The 20,542-nt window shown below is 55.5% G+C and overlaps 2 protein-coding genes and 1 non-coding gene across 3 annotated transcripts; 2 read left to right on the forward strand and 1 right to left on the reverse strand.

Moving 5' to 3' along the window:
• Nucleotides 1–569: 569 nt before the first annotated feature.
• Nucleotides 570–642, reverse strand: TRNAK-UUU (transfer RNA lysine (anticodon UUU)). Its single transcript has one exon. It is a non-coding gene; the product is annotated as a tRNA-Lys (tRNA).
• Nucleotides 643–2,056: 1,414 nt separating this feature from the next.
• On the forward strand, nt 2,057–8,078 carry LCAT (lecithin-cholesterol acyltransferase). Its single transcript, XM_053953230.1, has 6 exons — nt 2,057–2,261; nt 4,693–4,849; nt 5,321–5,436; nt 5,772–5,867; nt 5,955–6,179; nt 6,937–8,078. Exons 1-6 carry the CDS (start codon nt 2,114–2,116, stop codon nt 7,557–7,559), a joined length of 1,365 nt encoding a protein of 454 aa, XP_053809205.1. The 5' UTR covers nt 2,057–2,113; the 3' UTR covers nt 7,560–8,078.
• Nucleotides 8,079–9,205: 1,127 nt separating this feature from the next.
• Nucleotides 9,206–19,960, forward strand: MATCAP1 (microtubule associated tyrosine carboxypeptidase 1). The gene is made up of 6 exons (XM_053952828.1): nt 9,206–9,598; nt 13,527–13,670; nt 17,282–17,414; nt 17,490–17,795; nt 18,550–18,647; nt 19,156–19,960. Exons 1-6 carry the CDS (start codon nt 9,206–9,208, stop codon nt 19,318–19,320), a joined length of 1,239 nt encoding a protein of 412 aa, XP_053808803.1. The 3' UTR covers nt 19,321–19,960.
• The last annotated feature ends 582 nt before the right edge of the window (nt 19,961–20,542 follow it).

Raw genomic sequence — 20,542 nt, forward strand, 5'->3', positions numbered from 1 at the left:
ATCCAAAATTGTTTGAATTTCTGTTAAAAGAGTTTCTATTCTGCAAAAATATCCTGAAGTGTCTATACACCTACAGCGCAGTCCAGGGTTTGACTGAGGCAGTGTGGTGGCCCCACAGGTCACTGCAGCCTCTGCTCCCACATGAACTGTATTCCCTTAGAGTGATGCAGATGCAGGGCTCTGCTGGGAAACTTCCACTCATCACCCTCCCAGTGAAAAAAGGGTCTCCTGATGTTCAGCTGGAGCCTCCTGTGTCCCAGTGTGTGCCCATGGCCTCTGGCACTGAGCGCCACTGAACGGAGCCTGGCTTCCCTCCCAGGAGAGATGCTCCAGTCCCTTCAGTATCTTCATGGGGGTTGTCAAGCAGAAAAAAACAGTTGCCAGCAGGAACCCAAACTTTAAGAACACTGCCTGAAGTCACCTGGGGAACCCTTCAGTGAGGGAGGGAGGGAGGGAGCAGTGGAAACCACAATCCCCTACTTCTTCCCTGCATCAGCTGCCCCGGGCGGGACCGTCCTGGCAGGAGGAGATGCCGCTCCTGCCCGTGGGCTCCTAAAGGATAAAGCCACCGCCTGAACAGGGGCTTGAACCCTGGACCCTCAGATTAAAAGTCTGATGCTCTCCCAACTGAGCTATCCAGGCTCACAGTTGGCCTTCGGCTGCAGGTCTGTGACAGGTGGGGGGGACCCCGCTCTCCTTGGCATTGCAAGGACAATGTGGGGACCCACTTTGCTATTTCCCACTCCCACGCCACCCCAACGAGGCTGCCAGCGCAGGCCGGACTCAACCCGGGTTCTGGGAATCCCACTGGGCACTGATCAGGCACAGGGATGCGCCCTGGCAAGACGCCGCTGCCGCAGGGATGCGCAGCCACGGAGAGGAGCAGGAGGCTGCGCGAGCGGCTCCGAAACCTCCGCCGCTCCCAGAGGGAGGCAGGAGGGCCCCGCCGGGGACAGGAGCAGCAGCGGTGCCTGTGCCCCATCAGGGCTCCGAGCTCTGCTCTGCGCCTGCAGCAGCCTCGCCTCGAATCCGAGGCCCGGCGGCGCTTTTGCAGGAGCCGCGTCAAAGCAGGAGCGAGGGAGGCGGCTGCGGGAGTTGGGTTACCGAGACACAGAGCCCGTGGCGGGCACCTACAGGTGCCACCCCACATATTCTATTGCTCTTCTTCCCCATTCTTCAGGAAGGGGCCCCTCTGCCCCACGGGGTGCCCATCCTGTCTGCCAGCCCACCCACCAGTGCCCTACAGCATCCCTGTCCCACCTCACACTTCCCGGGAGGAAGAAGACATCTTCCCTCCAGCAGGAGAATATGATTTTGCCCCATTCCTTGAAGTGTTCAAGGCCACGTTGGATAGGGCTTGGAGCATCCTGGTCTAGTGGGAGGTGTTCAAATCCCATGGCAGGGGTTTGAAATGAGATGATCCTTAAGGTCCCTTCCAGCCAGAGCATGTACCCAGTGCAGGCTGAAGCTGCAGGGGCTTCCCCCCAGCTGGGACTGTCACAGAGGGAGCCTTCCAGTGGATACTGGGAGGGTGCTTCATGGGGCAGAGGCAGTGCCCAGGATGGCACTGGGGAATGTGGTGTTGCCATGTGGCACAAGGAGCTGCCCAGAAGTGTTCTTTTCCTATCCCAACCCCTCCATCTTCTCCCAGGTACCTGGGGCCATCTGGCCACGCTGGCAGCACCAGCATCCTCTGCCAGGGGCAGGAGGAGTGGAGAGGGGCTGTGTTCACTGAGGCAGGGAGTGAGCAGCTCTGGGCAGCCCTGGGGCATTACCCCTAGAGAACCACACAGGGGTGAGAACGTGGCAGCCACCTCCCCAGAACATGGCAAAGGGACACTGAGGCACTGGGAAGCTGCTCAACGTGCAGCACCCCTGAGCAGGGCTCTCGGGGCCCTAAGAACCCCCTGGCACTGCTGGACTGGTTTTGACAGGCCACGGCTTGTCCATAAGGCCAGTCCTTCGTCCCTCCCCGTCCCTCCTCCTCCTCATGGCCAGCCCCTTGCAGCTCTCCCCTCCCCTGCAGCCCGGGTGCCTCTTGGCTGGACCTGCGTTAAAATTATAAAAGGCTGTTTGGCTTGGAGCCGTGCGGAGGATCCCGGCCGAGCCTGCCATGGGGAGCAGCGGCGCCGGGGCTGCGTTGCTGACGTTGTCGCTGCTCCTGCAGCCCACGTCCCAGTTCTGGCTCTTCAATGTCCTCTTCCCACCCACCACCACCCCAGAAGCTCCCCCGACAAACAGCACGCCGCCCGTGGTACTCGGTAAGGTCGCGCCAGCGGGCACCGTGCGGGCTGTGGGGGGGAGCTCTGGCTGCCACGCAGCCCCCAAAGCAGGCAGTGAGGCTGGGGTCCTGTGGCTCAGTGGGTTCTGGCTGCGATGGGTCTTGGCTGTCTGGATTGGAGCCATCAAGTGAGGGTGTCACACAGCTCCTCAGTCCCCTCCCATTCACCAGGATAGGGACAGAGGGCTGGCCATGCCCAGGTAGAGCTTTTTGGAGCTGAGGGGATAGACTGGGCACCCTAGAAAGCAAATGGGTCTCTGATATCTCACACCTGGCCCATGGAGTGTTTTAGGGCTTGTTTGTGTCTGGGGAACCCTGCTGGCAGAGGGACAGGGGCTGCAGCACAACCTCTTCTGCCACTTCCCAAACAAGCTGCCATTGGTGCCGGGGGTGGATCCACCACCTCTCACTTTCCTGAAGCCCACCCCATCCTGTGTCTTCTCCCACTCCCGGGAGATGGCTAAGTCATCCTCTGCTGCTGCAAAAGAGGATCCATCTCTCATCCCATCCAATGCCAGCTCTGACTGAGGGCAAGCAGGAGAGGGGCACAGGGAGATTAAAGGAGATGAGGGGGCATCATCTCAAAAAGGTGGAAGCAGCCACCACCAGCAGGTGCCTCTGTGCTGCATGGTTCTGCCTTCCTCTGCCCCAGTGCCATCACCAGGCACTTGAGCTCAGGTTTTGCCAAGAAAACTCTGCTGAGCAGAGCTGGGGTTTTCCTCCCTTTTCTCGAATCATGATGAGTTTCCCCTTAAAAATAGAGAAGAGAAAAAGCAGAAGATCCCTCCCCGCTCCAATGCCAAGGGCTGACCCTGTAAACTCTCTTCCCAGGGGCATCAGGGGGTGCAGGCCTCCATGTCCTGGGGTGGTCAGAAGACCCGGCTCACTGTCACCACGTGCCTCTTTTCAGGATTACCTGTGACAGTCGGAGCATCTCCTTTTGTCCCCGGTTCCAGCCTCAGGCCGTGTCCCACGTCCAGCCAGACCCGGATGCCCCTTGTGCCACTTGGCTGCCCCTCATTCTGCTCGGCATCCGCAATCAACCCATCCCCCTGGGCCGGGCGTCCCGGAAACCCCCAGTGCCCTTGGGACCACTGATAACCCCTCTGCCCTCACAGAACTCCCTTAATAATTACCTAATGTCCTCTGGGAGGGGAGGCAGAGCTCAGAGCTGTGTGCCAGGGGCAGGGGGGTGCTGGCTGTGCACCTTCAGGAGCCATTAGAGCAGCTCATGATCCTGTTCCTCTTGCTGACCATCCTTTCTGCCCACTCCCTACCAGGGCTCCCCTACACCTGTCTGATCCCCACCCAGGTGCTTTGAAGACAGTATTAGACCCTCCCTGCACCCCTAGGGACGTGCCACAGGCATGAAGGAGCTGTGAGGCAGGTTGAGGAAAGTAGCTGCTACATCTTCCCCTCTTGCATGGCACAGGGCATTGAAGGTCCACACCAGCCCCAGCCATGTATTGCAGGCAAGTCCTTGGACCTGCTGGGGCCTTGGGATTTGTCACCTGGTGCTCCCATTCCACCAGGTTCACTGTCCCCTGCAGTCATTCACCTCTTGTCCTTACTGTCACAGTCAGTGCTGGCACCAGGAGCTGGCTCTTGGCTCCTGCACACGCCTGGGAAAGCTGTCCGTGGTGTCTGATCCCAGCACAGGCACATCTCTCAGGGCAGCAGCAGGACGGGTGTCCCATCCCTGCTGGGGACCACACTGATGCTCCCACAGGCAGACCAAACACCCTGGTGACTGTCACCTTCCACTGAGGCTGGCCAGGGCACAAAAATTAACTTGCTTAAAGCTATGCTGTGTTTCCTGCACACACCATTCCCACTGAATTTCCGCAGAGGTCAGTTCCACTCAGCACTGAACCACTTCAGAGACCTTGTTCAGCCTGTATGGAGGGTTTAAAGTTCAGGAAACTCTCCCTGGGAGCTCTGCATCCCTGAACGGACCACTACTCCCAGCAAGCTGTCAGGACTGCATTAGGAATGGGCAGCCCCAAGCAGCACCAATTTCTTCCCCCAGGCTGCAGCAAGGAGAGAAAGGTGGGAACCCATCCAGGGAGGGGGAGCAATGTGGGATACTTTGTGCTGCTGGGGACTCACATGTTTGAGCCAAGGGTGACAGCTCTGGGAGTCATCCCATGGAAATGCAGCTCTAGGGGTTCCCAAGGATGAATTTTAGCACTGTTTTCATGCTCACCCAGCATCTCAGCTCCAAGCACCCTCTCTCCTGTGAGGAGCAGGTTGTTCTCCAGGGATGCTGCTCCAGCAGGTGCCCAGCCATCCCCAGGCAACCCCAGGGGAGCACTGCCTGGGGGTGGGGTAAGCACCAGGTTGGGCAGCCCCACAGGGTCAGTGGGATAGGGTTTGTAACTGGCTCTGCTCTCCCTCTGTGGTGCCTCCAGTGCCCGGGTGTCTTGGGAACCAGCTGGAAGCAAAGCTGGACAAGCCAGATGTGGTGAACTGGATGTGCTACCGCAAAACAGAGGATTATTTCACCATCTGGCTCAACCTCAACACGTTCCTGCCAGTGGGAGTTGACTGCTGGATCGATAACACCAGGTACCATCCAACTCTACCCTGGGAGCTCCCTGGGGAAATGACCTACCAAGGATCTCCCTCCCCTCTCCTCCCCGTGGCTATTATCTAGCACACAGGGAAAAAAAAAAATGGGAGGACCATGGGATTGTTTGGGAACACAAGTGACTGGCTACTGCTCTGAGCATCTGTCCCTTTCCCAAATCCTTGCCATGTGCTCAAGCCCAGCCAGACCACCCTGAGCACCCACTGGAGATGCTGCCACCCTGCCTGGGGCTGTAGGGTGAGGGGGCTGTGGCAGCTGGTTCCATCAGAGCCTCCTGTCCCAGGATGCCAGGAGAGCAGAATGGACTCTGGCTGGGCTCCAGTGCACCTCACATCCACACAAGGCTCGGAAACAGCCAGGTCCAAGCTGCTACCCAGTGATCTCCATCCCAGCCCTGTGTTCTCCATGGGGACATGGCTCTTCTGCCACCTCCTGTCCTGTCCCCACAGGGTGGTGTACAACCGAACCTCTCGGAAAATGTCCAATGCCCCAGGGGTGCACATCCGTGTTCCTGGCTTTGGCAAGACCTATTCTGTGGAATACCTGGATAAGAGCAAGCTGGCAGGTGAGAGGAGGAGAGGCCAGGGTGTCTGGGGATCCCACGTGCTCCCTGCAAAGGGGGAGGTGTCCCCGTGTCTCCAGCAGGGACTGGTTCTGCAGAGAGCCCAGGGCACTGGGACTGAGGGACATTAGCCTGGGGGACACACGCCAGTTGAGTGCTGGCAGGGAGCACCCCATCCTTGACCCCAGGACTCAATGGCATGCACAGAGTCACTGCGTCTGGCTGGAGGGCTACAGGGCTTACCAGGGAACATTTTGACCATGACCAGGACCAGAAGGGAAAAAGCTTGATGAGAGAAGACCACAGACCTAATTCCCACTTGTCCCCTCTGCCCACAGGGTACCTGCACACCATGGTGCAGAACCTGGTGAACAACGGCTACGTGAGGGACCAGACGGTTCGGGCAGCCCCCTACGACTGGAGGGTTGGACCCCGTAAGTCTGGGGGTTATGGCCAGGCCCCCCATGCACAGAGGGAAGCAGGATAACCCTCATGCCATCATGCTCCCCTCTTGTCCGCAGAGGAGCAGCCCGAATACTTCCAGAACCTGAAGGCGCTGATCGAGGAGATGCACGATGAGTACCAGAGACCTGTCTTCCTCATCGCACACAGCATGGGCAACCTGCACGTCCTCTACTTCCTGCTGCAGCAGACACAAGCCTGGAAAGATCAGTACATTGGGGGGTTCATTTCCCTGGGTGCCCCCTGGGGAGGCTCCGTCAAGCCCCTGCGTATCCTGGCATCCGGTGGGTGACTCCTGGCATGCAGCCACCTCTTTGTTTTCTTTCCCTCCTGTAGAAATGGAAGGGTGGTGGTGGGCAGGGAAAGGGCACAGTGGTGAAAGAGGCGGGGGACCCAGTTCCTGTTTAGCCTCTTTGCAGCCTAAAAAGTCACAATCACTTGCCTAATGCTGACAGCCCAGAATATCTACAAGTCACAAGTCCAAAAATGCATGAGATTAAAAATCATGTGCTTGAAGGTTTTAACATCTGGCCCCTTGCATCACCCTTAAGTCACCTGCTAATATTTTTCTCTGTTGCCACAAGAGCCAGAGATATTTTTAAGGTCATCTGCGGTCATTCCATGGTCTTAGGACTCCAGACATACCAAAAACTATCGAGGCTTGAAGGAAACATGCAAGTTGGCAACTTATTACTGCTTACTCCTGTCCCTGCAGGCAGGTGTGGCGGTGCCAGGGTTGCAGGGAAAGTTCCGGGCTGGGTTGGTCTGTGCCATCACACATCCAGGTTTGTCTCCACTCAGGCCCTTTGAGCAGCTAGAGATGTGGAGAGAAGTGTTTGGAAGGCTGTTCTGGATATCTGCAGACAGCGGGGTAAGGAGAGGACGTAAGGTTATGGGCAGGGGAAGAGCTGAGCTGGAGAAGGCCAGGGGACAGTGGTGAGTCACTGTGGGGAGCACTGATCCCAGCCCAGCTGCCCAAAGGCTCCGTCTGTGTGGGGACATTGTGGTGCCATTTGTGATGAGCCCTTGCGTGTCCCGCAGGTGACGAGCAGGGCATCCCACTCATGTCCAACATCAAGCTCCGTGAAGAGCAGCGCATGACCACCACCAGCCCCTGGATGTTCCCCACGACCCTGGCCTGGCCCGAGAGCCACGTTTTCATCTCCACACCCTCCTACAACTACACCTACCGCGACTACCAGCGCTTCTTCGCCGACGTCAACCTGGAGGATGGCTGGTACATGTGGGAGGACATGAAGGACTTGTTGAAGGATTTGCCCCCTCCTGGGGTGGACACGTATTGCCTCTATGGCACAGGCTTCCCCACTGCAGAGACTTACATTTATGATGAGCGTTTCCCTTATGAGGACCCTGTGAACATAATTTATGGTGACGGGGACGACAGTGTCAACACACGCAGCTTGGAGCTGTGCAAGCGATGGCGTGACCAGCAAAAGCAGAAGGTGTACGTCCAGGAGCTGCGAGGTGCCCACCACTTCAACATGGTCTTCAGCAACCTGACACTCAGTTATATCAACGAAATCCTGCTGGGGAGCAAAGAGGAGCAGGGGGAGCCAGGGCAGGCGAGATCCAGCCTAGAGGCTGGGAAGTTGGGGAAGATCCTACGTGAACACAAGGTCCGTAAGGAGCCTAATAAGAACTGAAAGGAGGGAGGGCCAGCTTCCCTCCATGATGGTAGGCGCCACAAAGTGCCGTGCAGGGGAGCAAAGGACTTGGAGCTGGGTTTGGAAGGAAAGTGAGCAAGACCAACAGCTCGGGTGGATGGGCTGGCACCCACTTCCACACTGATTGGTTCTTCTTCTGGGAATGGTGATTAATTTTACTTCAGAGGCTTGTCACTTCCCACCAGCGGGTGGATAATTAACCATGCTGCCAGCTCATTAACATCACACTTGTGAATTCCAGTGTACACACAAGCCCTTGTTGCTAGCAAGCCATTTTTAGGCACTTTAGAGGCTGTGGACCTGTGGTGCTGTAGCTTCTGCTCACTTGGGACAGAGCAACTCACATAAGAAGAGCAGGCTCTGACTTACCAGGTGGTCACAGAGGTAGCATGGGGGTAGCACAGTAGGTATGGCTTACAGAGGAGCAAGCTAGGCTGCTCGGGCAAGACCAACTCAAAATCAGCAGATTTACAAAATAATAAACATATTTTGCTTCTATATGCTGAGCCTGCCTTGTCCTTCAGAGCCGGATGGTGAAGCCAGCCATAACCAGAAAGTGAGGTGCTTGCTGCCTGCAGGCACTCCAGGAGAAAGGGCTTTGGGAAAAACCACAAGGCAGCTGGGGTTGGTGAAGCGACCAGGACTGGCAACATGATGCAGGTGACAATGTGGTTGGGGTTGGTGACATAACCAGGGTTGGTGGTGCTACTGGGGCATGATGCAACTGGTGCTGCCAGAGCAACTGGGATGGAAATATAACTGGCCTTGGAAATGCAGCTGGGACTGGTGATGCAGCTGGGGTAGGTGACACAACTGGGGGTGGCGATGCAGCCAAGGCTGGAGATGCAAACAGGGTGGGAATGCAGCCAGGGGTGGCAATACAAATGTGGTGACACAGCTGGGGTTGGCCACGCACCCGAGGCAGCAATGCAGCCGGGACAAGCGGTGCAACCGGGACCGGCTGTGCCTCGGGCCTGGCGATACTGCCGGGGCTGGGGCTGCTCCCGGGGCTGGCGGAGCTGCCGGGGCTGGCGGAGCTGCCGGGGCTGGGGCTGCTCCCGGGGCTGGCGGAGCTGTCGGGGCTGGGGCTGCTCCCGGGGCTGGGGCTGCTCCCGGGGCTGGCGGAGCTCCCGGGGCTGGGGCTGCTCCCGGGGCTGGGGCTGCTCCCGGGGCTGGCGGAGCTGTCGGGGCTGGGGCTGCTCCCGGGGCTGGGGATGCTCCCGGGGCTGGGGCTGCTCCCGGGGCTGGCGGAGCTGTCGGGGCTGGGGCTGCTCCCGGGGCTGGCGGAGCTGCCGGGGCTGGCGGAGCTCCTGGGGCTGGGGCTGCTCCCGGGGCTGGGGCTGCTCCCGGGGCTGGCGGAGCTGTCGGGGCTGGGGCTGCTCCCGGGGCTGGCGGAGCGCAGCGCTCGGGGCCGGGCCCGGCTCCGCCGCCGCGGGGCGGGGCGGGGCGGGGCTCTCCCTCTGCGCTCCTCTCCCATTGGCTGCGGCGCGCCGGGCGCGGCGCCGATTGGCGGGCGGCGGCGCGTGCTCGGGGCGGGGCGGGGCGCGGAGCCGGCGCAGCCCCGGTGCCGGCCCGGTGCCGCCGCGCTGGAGGCCGCGGGCTCGGGGCCGATGGGCTCGGGGGCCATGGGCTCGGGGGCGGCCGGCGGGCCGGGCCATGGCGCGCCGCTCTGCCCCTGCCCGTCCCCGCCGCCGCCCCCCGCGCCGCGCTGCCCGCGGGGAACCCGCCGCCTCTCCGAAACCGGGGCCGGGCCGCGGCGGAGCGAGGGCGCGGCGGGGCGCGGGGGGCTGCGGGCCGCCGCCTCGCTGCCGCACATCGCGCGGGGCCGCGGGGAGGAGGGCGGCGGGCGGCGCAGCCCCTGCCTGCTCGTGGCGCTGCGGCCGCGGAACGTGGAGGCGGAGCGGGAGCGGTTCTTCCGCGCCAGCTTCGCCTACGACCCGCAGTTCGAGTACGCCGAGCCGGTGCCCGCCGCCGTCCTGGACAAGTACGGGGCCGCCTCCGACCGCTTCGTGGCTCAGGTGAGGCGGGGCCGGGGAAGGATGCTCGGCCTGGAAGGAGGAGGAGGAGAATGGAGGGACCAGCTCGTCGTGGGCCGGTGCGAGGGTGTGGGATGTATCCTGGTGGGACTGCTCCGCGGTGGGGCTGGCCAGGAGATGGTCCATAGTCATAGAATTCAGGAATGGTTTGGGTTAGAAGGGGTTTTAAAGACCCTCTAATTAGCCCACACACCCTGCCATGGACAGTGACATCTTCCACCAGATCGGTTGCTCCAAGTCCCATCCAACCTGGCCTTGAACATTTCCAGGCATGGAGCAGCCACAGCTTCTCAGGGCAACCTGTGCCAGTGCCTCATCACCTTCAGAGGGAGAATTTATTCCTAATGTCCAGCTTAAAACCACCCTCAGTCAACTTAACACCATTCTCCCTGGTCCATGTGAAACCTTGCCTTCTTTCCTTCCCAGCTGGTGCCTGATCACTCTCCCCTTAGCACCTTTTGTGTCCTGCCTTCATTACACTCACCCTGTGATTTCTTAAACCTCAGGTTTTAGTTACCTCACCTACTGCAGGAATGCTACGTGCTCCATGGTGACATGGGTCATGCTGGTGCTCGGTGATGCCAGGTTGGATGGGGCTTTGAGCAGCCTGGTCTAGTGGAAGGTGTTCCGGCCCATGGAGGAGGATTGGAACTAAATGATCTTAAATGTCCCTTTCCACCCAATCCAGTCTGTCTTTCTATGATCAAACTGGCTCCTGCTTATGCTGGGAGCTGTGCTTTATCAGGGACACCTTGCTGGTATGCTTTTGCATTTGTTGCTGTGGAACTAACAGCAGAGGAGCTGGAGCACATGGGTGACAGCATGGGAAATGGCCCTTAGCCTGAACTATCTGGTGGTTAAGTCTGGCTTGTTTTCTGGAAGGCCTAAAGGTTGTCCAGTGCAGCAACATCCTTAAGGCATCAGCAAACATGGCCAGTAATGATATTAATTGGTGAAGACTCCACTTAAGGAGTCTGTATTATTTTGCTTAATAGTTTCCATGGCTTATACACTACTAAAACATTTCTGAGTTGCTCTCTGCCATGGGGATGGCACTGAGAAAACAGCTCCTGGTCATTCAACAGGTGAAAAGAGGCAGGAGTGTGCTTCCAGGGTGCTGTGCCGACAAACAAGCCTTTTGTGGATGCAGGAGTAGGGCTGCTCTGTCCCTTCACCCTGTGCTTGGAGCTGAGAGCCTGGCTGTGTCCCAAAACCAGTTTGCACCTGGGAGTGAGCATCCTGCCTCTAGGAAGAGCATCCTTTCTGCCACGTGAACAAGTGAGCAGATAAAAACTCCCTCTTATCCCAAATTCAGGCTGGCACACCAGAGGTGTTTCTTTGCACCTCTCCGTCAGGAGTTACTTATTCAAATAACAACATCTTCACTGATTTATTTCTTGGTTTTGGAATGTTTACCTTTTCCCGCATCCCTGCCCATGTCTCTGCCTGGATTATTGTCCAGATGATTCAGGCCCTTTCTGTAAACAGCTTTCTAAGCAGTTTGTCATTCCCAGTGTGTGCCATACCTCTGCCCCAGATAAACTGGTGCCAGCGAGGCTCTTGCAGGGGAGACACTCTGACGCCTGCAAGGACCTCGCCAGCTTTCGGCATTTCCCTCCTGTATTTTATTCCCTGAGTCGTGCAGGAAAATGAGCTGCTCAGAGCTCTTTCACCCCGTGCTTTTTCCTTTGGTGCAGTTGGCTTGCAGCAGAGTAAAAGATGAATAATTGAGATTATTTTTGTCCAGGCAGTGCTTTGAATGAATGGAATTAAGGTTTGTAACCACTGTGGATCCTGGAAGCTTTTGCAAGAGATACTAAGTATTGAGTGTTTCTGCCAATGTTTCTCCAGGTTTTCTGGTGGCGCTGGGATGGGACAGCATTCATGGCACTGTTCCTCTGCTCTTACCCTGCAGTAACCTCCTTCCAGTCTCTCTTATTTTGAGAAGCATTTTTCATTGGCAGCTAACTCTTAGCTATAAACTGCTTTTATTTTCAAAGACTTTCATTAATCATGGAGATTAAATAAATAAGACATTTTGCTAAGTCAGGATCCTTGGACATGTGCAGACAAACCAACACCAGCTCCCTGCTTCCAGCTGCTCTGGATGTGCCTGGGGGGTTATTTTATTTTCTTAATAGAAAACTTAAATAAGACAAGAGGATTCTTCCAGCCCTGTGGAGGCTCATCACCCTGGAGATCACATCCCTGGTTTGCCACGTGAATTTGAGTGGCAAACCAGCACAGAGCTGGAGGATTTGTTGTCCCACTGCATATGTTGGGTGCATGATCTGGGGATGCTCAGAACATTGGAATCTCAGGAATTTTGCTCACCAGAATGTGCTCTGAAGGTCGGGAAAGAGCTCTCTGGTTGTCTTACTCCTGGGCACCAGCTGTGCTGGGTTTCTCTTGGCTCAGTGATTTGGGTCCCCTGGGAGGAGAAAGAGCAAGTGGCTGAGCAGAGGTGGGAGGATGAAAGGTTATTTTTCTGCAGTGGTCAGCTGAAGGTACCTTGCAGTGCTGTAAAAATTATTCTGATTGTTCAGCAAACAAAGCAAAAAAACCCAAATACCTCCACCCCAACACCCCAGAAAACAAAACTGACAGCAGAAAAACTGTGCACAGCTTCTCCTGGAAAGACACAGTAAGTGACTTGAGAATAAAACCCAGCTGTGAAAACTGCCCAGGGAAAGAAAATCAGGACCTTCTGCAGGGATAGAGGAGGTTGCTCACCAGATGCAGACCTAAAGCCCCTCTTAGGAACATAGAATTGTTTATGTGGGATAAGACTCTTAAGATCAAGTCCAGCTGTTACTTAAGCACTGCCAATCCCACCACTAAGCCACGTCCCCAAGTGCCACATCTACATCTTTTAAATGCTTCCATGGACGGTGACTCCACCTCTGCCCTGGGCAGCCTGTTTCAATGCTTGACAACCCTTTCCATGAAGAAATTTTTTCTGCTATCCGACCTAAACCTCCCCTGGCACAACTTGAGCCATTTCCTCTTGTCTTATGGGGTGTTGGATGATTTGAGCACCAGTACTGGTGGTGAGCACCCATCTCCTGATCCTGGGTAACCTTAGGGACTAGGGAGGGACAACAAGTGGTCTGGGGCTGGGAAGCTTGGCAGCAGCCCAGTCAGGTTTGCAGATGCAATAAAACTGCTGGAAAAACTCCAGAATTGGTTGAAAGTCATCTGCTTTGGAATATGTACTAATACAATATTAATATATTAATATATATTCCAATGACTGGAGAAAATAATTGCTTGAAAATGTCTGCAATGGAAGCACACTTTTTGGGGAGGAAATGTGCTAATAAATGTTCATATTTTATAGATGCTCCATAAATGTTAATGTGAATAACGGAGCACGTGGTGCTTTTATTAGAAGGTGTACAGCAGGCTGGTGGTGCTGAGACACTGTTTGAAGCAGCATCACTGCAGAGGGTGATGCACAGCCTCACTGCTGAGCTTGGAATTCAGCCCTGTTGTAAGAAACTCTGGGAGTAAAAAGCAAGCTCAGAAGCTGGAGATCTTTGTGCAAGCACTGGAGTTTGCAAGGAGAACTTAAAGCTGAAAAGATTGTAAATAATCATGGATTTAAGCATGCTGCGACGATGCAGTTTCACTTCTGCTTTGCCCCATTTCTGCAAGAGATGCCCACAAGGGTGGTAAAAAGCAGAAGGAATATGCTGTGGGTCATGCTGATTGTGTGAAGTGTCTGTCTGTCCTGGTAGCCACTTCCAGCCAGCTCAGTCTCCTTGGTTTTTTAGATCGTGCAGAACCACATCATATTTTATCGGCATTAATCGGGGGTTACCTTCACTGGGTTTGTTGCATGTGGGATTTTAGGCTTTGTAAGCAGGGAGGTGTTCGTGCTTATATTTGTGCTTTCTGTGTGCCACAGGCCATCAGGATCATCCGTACTGTCCTGGAGAAGTACGGCACCTACGAGAGCTTCGAGGTGGCCACGGGTGGGAGGCTGCTGAGCAAGTGCCAGATCTGGTCCGTGATCCGAAAGTACATGCAGAAGGAAGGCTGTGTGGGAGAGGTAATCCGTGTCTCTGCTTTATCACTTGTAAAACACAGCAAAATATTTATTTTTTGATAAAAAGGACTCCAATTAAGAAATGTTTTGGTTACAAAGAGGAAACTTTTCTGTGCTGAGAAGTGGTGTCCTTTCACCTCCAGCTTCACCATACCCCAGCTTTAGGACTTGGGTGCTGGTTCCCCACAAACTTCCTGTGATGTTTTCCATGTGTATCTCCCTTCTGTGCTTGAGAAAGAAGGAGCAGCTGCTGCTTGTCTGCATGGCCATGCCAGGAGCCATTTGCTGCGTGCATGAGGCAGCAATTACTGTTGGGAAGGTGTCTCTTGCTGTTGGCAGTGGGAGGGCAGACTTCTTCGACAGCTGCCTTTAACCCACATGTCCAAAAGCAAAGCCAGGGAAAGAGATTTCCTGCTGTCCTGCAGGACATGCAGGTTATGGTGCTTTGAAACCCCAGGCTTGGGTTTTAAGGCTGGGAAATTTGTGGTTAAGATACAACAGTAGCCATGTGGGATGGAGCAAGGGGAGAAGTTCAACCTCTCCTAACCTGGTTTCTCTGCACTCCCTGCAGCATCCAGCATGGAGCATCCCACAGCTGCCATTAAGGAGCTTTTTTAATCCCTTCCTTCAGCAAGGTGTGGGCAAAACACTTCCATCATCCTGGGTTCAATGTCTGAGAAGGATTTCTGGACCTGTCTTTGCGTGGGTTGGCTTGCAGGGCTCCCTGGGGCTGTTGGCTGCAGGGCAGGGACTGTGCAGTGCTGGCTGGTGTGGAGGCTTCTTCACCACTGCTTCTTGGCCAGACTCTATTTCCAACCTCTGATTTTTCAGCTCTGTCTCCAAAGAGGATTATTGGTGAGCATTTCTCTAAATATCACCTGGCCCAGTGGTACCCAGTGCATTCCATGCAGGCAGAGCAGGAATGAGTGGTCCCCTGAGGTCCACACCCTTGTTTTGCCCTGATGCTTCCTGAGGGTGTTCCTGGGATGTGGATTTGGCACCTTGGTCCTTCTAAGCCTTTGCTTGGAACAGAACAGATTTCTGCAGATGTTTCTCTATAATTCATCTGCCTTTGAGTGCCCAGAGCCAGTCCCAACACCCAGCCAAGCAGCTGCCAGTCTTACACACCTGCACTTACAACTTGCTAGTTGAGCTCTATCTCTCAGGTTTATTAATTGATTAAATTCAGCTACTCTCTTCTCCATTAATTGAGCCCTGGCTGGGCAGAAAGCCATTGATTTTCTTACGTATTGGTGTACAACTGGCTCCCTTCCAACCCTCTGTAATTGTCCCTGTGCTCAGAGCTATTAGGTGTTGGACTCAATGAACCCTGTGGGTCCCTTCCAGCTCAGGACATTCTGTGATTCAAGGCAACGCAGAGTTCAGTCACTGTTTGCACATCGGTGTGGTTGTTTTATCTGGGGCTTTTGATAAGTGCTTTGGAAACAATGAAAGCATTGGTTTGTTCCTTTCTGTCCAATGGAAATTTTGCTGGATGTGTCTGGGATAGGGAAGCGAAAAGGGTTTCACCTGCTCTCTATGCAGCAACATTGGCAGAACTTGCTCTCTGTACAAGACCAAAACTTGTTGAAACTTCTGCATCACTGATAATCTCACACCCTGTCGGGGAACTGGGTGGTTTCAGGTGTGTGTCTCGCTCCCTGCACCTGTATCTCTGATTCCTGACTTTCACCATCTTGCCCTATCTGTTCTGCCGTGCCCTTTGCTTCCCTGATACGTACTAATCGTGATGGCTTGCTTGAAAGAGAAGAAACTTGTGTGGGGGTAGCATTAGCCCAGAGCAGGAGCAGCTGGTGTGTCCCTGCCCACGGGCAGTCCTGGCAGGCAGCGTGGCCGGGCTGGTGGCGGCCTCTGCAGCTGCCCTTTGTCCCCAGCACTGATCAGCAAAGGCAGGATCCTGCTTTCCAGCACCGCAGGCGGAGCTCCTGGGTAAGTGTTCGTGCTGTAATTAAATCTGTGCCCTCAAAAGCTGCTTTGTTGGGGTCCAAGCTGCAGATCCTGAAGCTCTTCTGCTTTTCTTCTGACTTAGGACAGACATGATGCTGCCAGAGGTTTCCATATGGATTTCAGTGGGCTCACAGCTTGCAGCAGAGAAACACCTGGCCCCACTGGTAAGTGCTTCATGGCAATCCTTGGTGTTGTTGTGTGTTGTCAGCCTAAACAGTGCTGGCTGGTGTCTCTTGGGATCCCATCGATGGCCTCCCTCTACCTCTGAGCTGCTTGCTCAGTGCTGGAGGTCCTGAGCAGTGCCAGGTTGCTGGGGAGAGACAGGAACCCATACCCCGGTGCCACGGGGACTGCCAGAAGCCTTCCCTTGATTCCTTGAGATGAGCTCTTTCTCCATCAGTGCATTCACAAAAGCTGAGTAAAACCATGGACCACAAGGATGCACTGGGGATGCTGCTCAGAATGAGAGAGGTCACAGACCTGGCAATCTGGTCCTGCTGCTCTTTGGCTGGAGTTGCAGCCCCGGTTGTATCTGCCAAGCTGGAGGGTCCCAAAACAAGGCAAGTGGTGCTGCTCAGCAGGATGAGGTTTTGTAGCAGGAGAAGAGCTGCAGTGGGCAGCACAAGAAGCTGTAGTCTCTGGCACTGCCCAGAGTTCCTTTCCATTGCACCTGGATGCCTGGTTCTGCACGAGGAGTCAGAGGTGAACTGACATGGCTCAGCATTGGAGGGATTCCTTTTCACACTGGTATATTTTAACCCAGGTAAGCAGTTGCACTGTAAGTATTTTATGCTGTTTGTTTGCTCAGTGGTGGACTCTGTTAGGCTGCACTTTTGGCTTTCATAATAATAATAAATCTGACTTAAAGCAAACCAATTCAGTCTCCTCTCTTTTTTTTTAATATGAGAAGAATTGTCATGTAGTAAACAGGCACGTTTTCATCCTGAAAAGGATGCCCATCCCTGCTGTGAATTGTGGCCAACACACACAGTTCCTCCTGTGAGAGTGGACTGACATGGAACCGTCCTCACTGCTCATGTCTTGAAGCCTCAAATGGGAGAATCCATGGAGGGGTCCATGAAAATGGAACCAGAGCCTTGGATCCCTCAGGAGATGTTTCTTGTGGGGGTGCAGAGCCATTCCAAAGCTGGTGCTGTTGGGTGTTCAGAGTGGGGTTGTTTTGATGGCCAAAGTTACTGCCCTATCCCATTGCCAGTGGGGATGCAGAAGGGGGACCAGGCAGGTCTCCAGAGGATGTCCATCCTGTGTGGCCACAAAAGCGTGGGGAGCCCATGGAGCAAGCTGGGGAGGTGATGCTGGAGCCAGAGGGGTGCTGCAGGAGGCTGCCCAGGAGCTGCCTGCTCCCCCACAGTGCCTGCTCAGCTTTGTTGGCTGTAAAGAGATTAAAGGTGCTACTTCATCCCTGCATGAGATCATCTCTCTCCTCTCATTATCCCCCCCACCCCCAGTGGCTCTTGCTGTCTGTCATTCTTGTGGGGAGCTGCAGCACAACCCAGTGATGGTGCAGCAGTGCCAAACGGTGCCACCGTGGTGTCAGTGGATTTTTCTGACCATCTGCCACCATCTCAGCCTCTGCTGAGAGCCAAGCCCCTGCTCATGGCCATTGCCTCCTCCTTCTTCTGCAGGTGGTGGTGCAGCTCACCGATGACCTCCTGTCCCAGGCAGTGATGATGGTGGAGGACAGCCGGCCCACGCTGGCCATCAACCTGGCCGGAGCGCGGCAGCACTGGCTGGAGGGGATGCTGCGCCACGAGATAGGTCAGCTGGGGGGGCTGTGGGTGGGGGCAGAGCTGGGGGATGCTCTGAGCATTCACTCCTGTCCCCTCTCCCCAGGCACCCACTACATCCGGGGGGTCAACAACACCCGCCAGCCCTGGCACAGCTCCGAGGGCCGCAAGCAGTACAGCCTGAAGCCCGCCAACCCCACGGAGGAAGGCTTGGCCAGCCTGCACAGCGTCCTGTTCCGCAAGCAGCCCTTCCTGTGGCGGGCAGCCCTGCTCTACTACACCATCGAGCGGGCCAGCCGCCTCTCCTTCTCTGCCCTCTTCCAGGACCTGGAGCAGTATGTCCAGGATGCTGGTGTCCGGTGGGAGTACTGTGTGCGGGCAAAGCGGGGCCAGACAGACACCTCACAGCCAGGTACCACTTGTGGGGTGGCAACTGAGTTTGGGAAGAATTCTATTTACTTATTTTATAGATTTCTTTTTTGTTTTTTTAAGAAAAAAACAGAGTGTGGTGTGTTTTGCTGCTGTGTAGGTTGAGCATCACCAGTCCTGTAGAGTGTGAGTTGGCATAGGTAGCCAGAACAGGCACAAACTTATGGCTAGAACACAAAAAGTAAATTTATTTGCATTACCTCACTAACCGGGGGATCCCCAGAGCAACACCCAACACCCAGGCAGAGGAACACAAGATCAGAGGGTCACCAGCCTGCTGTTCACAAGCTTATCAACAGTTACACCCAGGTGCAAGGTCACTTAAGCAATTTACAATCCTCCAGATCAGTGTTTTGCTTTTAACTCTTTCCTCCCAATATAGCCACAGTACCCAGTCCCTGCATCCCTCCCCATCGAGCACTACTCTCCCTGTCCCATGGGAGTGACTTGCACAAGCTCTTGGGGAAGCAGCAGGCAAAAGAGAGGAAACATTTGGATGCTTGCAGTGGTTTACTCTTTAAAAAATTACTTGGGGATTACTTGCCAGGGAAGTATCCCGTTGGGGTTGTGGCTCTGGCTGCACCCGGCTGCCTCCCCAGCGCTCACCCCTTGGGACCCAGCGGTCCTGAGCCCTGGCACACTTGTGAGCAGTGCCCTCATTCTGATTATTGTGGTCAGGCAAGTGGAGGGTGGTGGGAAGCCAGGAGCCCTCTCCCAGGCCTTTTCTGCTGTTCCAGGCTGTTTCAGTAAGGACCAGGTGTACCTGGATGGGATTCTCCGCATCCTGCGCCATCGGCAGACCATCGACTTCCCACTGCTGGCTGCGCTTGGAAAGGTAATAGCCAGGGTGAGGGTGGGGCAGGGAGTGGCTGATCCCACAATCCCGTCCCATCCCAAAGCTCACACATGCTCCCTCAATCTCATGGCTTCCCAAAAACCAGCCCTTGCCTGGCAGCCCTTCAGCTCTTTGTCTTTCCCTGTGCTCAGGGATCTCTGTGTACCAGGGAAAGGCTGTGCTGGGTAGGATGCAAGGAAGGACAGGACAATCCATAATCTGCTGTGGGAGACCTTTGGGAAGAGGCTTAACCCAGCAGGTTAAGCCTTTCTGACCCTTGGCCACAACAGTCCTGCTGTCACCTGTCCTTGCAGTGACCGAAAATTACCAAACCCACAAATCCTTGCAAATCCCACACCCCCAGCAGCTCTCCTACTGCCTTCCCCATGAGCAGCAGGGATGTTTTGACTGATCCAAGGGGGCTGCAAGGGCACCAGAAGCCCCCCCATGGCACCTACCAGGGTTTGGGATGGAGGGGATTGACCCCCATCTCCGTGCTTCCTGCCAGGTGTCCTATGAAGATGTGAATCGGCTGAAGAAATTTGGGGTGCTGGAGAAGGCCCGCATCCCCCATTTCATGCAGGATCTGGAGCGGTACATGAAGCAGCTGGATCACATTGTCACCACCAATGGCCTGAACGAGGAAGAGCTGGAGCAGCTGCTGCCTGACTGAGAGGCACCCCCTGAACCAGCACCCCAAGGGTGTAACTGGTGCTGTTTATTGGGTATTTATTGGGGCTGGAGCAGAGGGCAGAGCCCGAGGCGGGCGCTGTGCATGTAGCGCTGTGTAGGGTAGGGCGGCCGAGGGCCCGTGTGGTTGTGTTGATGTGTCCCCTACATCGTCCCTGTGTATTTTGGGGATGCCTGTGCTGCTCCACGTGGCTTTGGGGAGCCAGAGAAGAGGGTTCAGGGAGAGTGAGGGCAGAGTTGGGGCAATGTGCTGGTCCCCAAGTGCAGAAGGCTGTGCTGGGGGAGTTGCAGTGGGGGGATTGCTGTAGGGTACCAGCAGTGCTCCCAGCACTGTGGAGGCACCTACTTGGGGCCAGAGACAGGGCTGCTGGCTCTGGGCTGTGCCTGGCAGGGAATAAGGGCTGGACTGCACCCACAGATCGCCCCATGGATGCCTTTAACACTCCCTACCCCTTCCCTCGTGTCCCCCACCAGCAGCAGGAGGGACTTCAATCCCCCATTACCAATCTCTGCCCAGCTCTGCACCCCAAATACAGCCACCCTGCCTGGCTTTGAGGGCTCAGGGTGGGGACTGGACTTGATGTTAGGAAAAAAGCGTGTAATAAAGGTGATGTAATGGAAAAGACGTGTGGGCAAAAGGTTGTGGATAGCATCAAAACCCAGGCTGGCACCACTGTGCACACCCACCGTGCCCCTTGCTGGCACAGGCAAAGCTGCGTGGTCTGAGCTGGTGCGTCAGGGGCTGGAAGGGGTCATGGATTGTGACATACAACATACTGGACAGGGACATCAGCAAATCAAAGCAGGCAGAAGTAAAAACTGCCCTGTTCCTGGCCTCTAACACATGAGCTCTGGGGCAATCATGGCACCCCTGGGAGTACCCTCTTAAGAGAAAACAAAACAAAACCCAAACCAAACAAACCCCACAGCTTCTTGTCTTAATTCCCACTGAGCTCCTGCAAAGGTAGCCCAGGCCAATCTGTGGCTCCAGAGAGCTCAGGCTCAATCCCAAAAGCTCCCAAGTTTGGCTGCAAGCCCTGTTTGCAGCATCCCCAGCTGTCCCTCACTCCTGATCCTGCAGGGCAGCTGCAATTTCTTCACAGGGTGTAGAGGCTGTAGCAGGCAGGGCAGCACAAACCAAGCTTGGGAAAGGAAAGCACTTATCTCTGGGGATTCTGCTCCCTTCTAGTCCAGCTCTCCAAGGA

Source organism: Vidua chalybeata, chromosome 11, assembly GCF_026979565.1.
Source record: "Vidua chalybeata isolate OUT-0048 chromosome 11, bVidCha1 merged haplotype, whole genome shotgun sequence".
Taxonomy (NCBI): Eukaryota; Metazoa; Chordata; class Aves; order Passeriformes; family Viduidae; genus Vidua; species Vidua chalybeata.

Bases quoted from the DNA above. Each gene is read 5' to 3' on its own strand.
- LCAT (XM_053953230.1), top strand. From the start codon at position 2,114: ATGGGGAGCAGCGGCGCCGGGGCTGCGTTGCTGACGTTGTCGCTGCTC. The intron at 5,437-5,771 runs GTGAGAGGAGGA...CTCTGCCCACAG, and splicing joins GGATAAGAGCAAGCTGGCAG to GGTACCTGCACACCATGGTG. The intron at 5,868-5,954 runs GTAAGTCTGGGG...TCTTGTCCGCAG, and splicing joins CGACTGGAGGGTTGGACCCC to AGGAGCAGCCCGAATACTTC.
- MATCAP1 (XM_053952828.1), top strand. From the start codon at position 9,206: ATGGGCTCGGGGGCGGCCGGCGGGCCGGGCCATGGCGCGCCGCTCTGC. The intron at 13,671-17,281 runs GTAATCCGTGTC...CTTCTTCTGCAG, and splicing joins AGGAAGGCTGTGTGGGAGAG to GTGGTGGTGCAGCTCACCGA. The intron at 17,415-17,489 runs GTCAGCTGGGGG...CCCTCTCCCCAG, and splicing joins GATGCTGCGCCACGAGATAG to GCACCCACTACATCCGGGGG.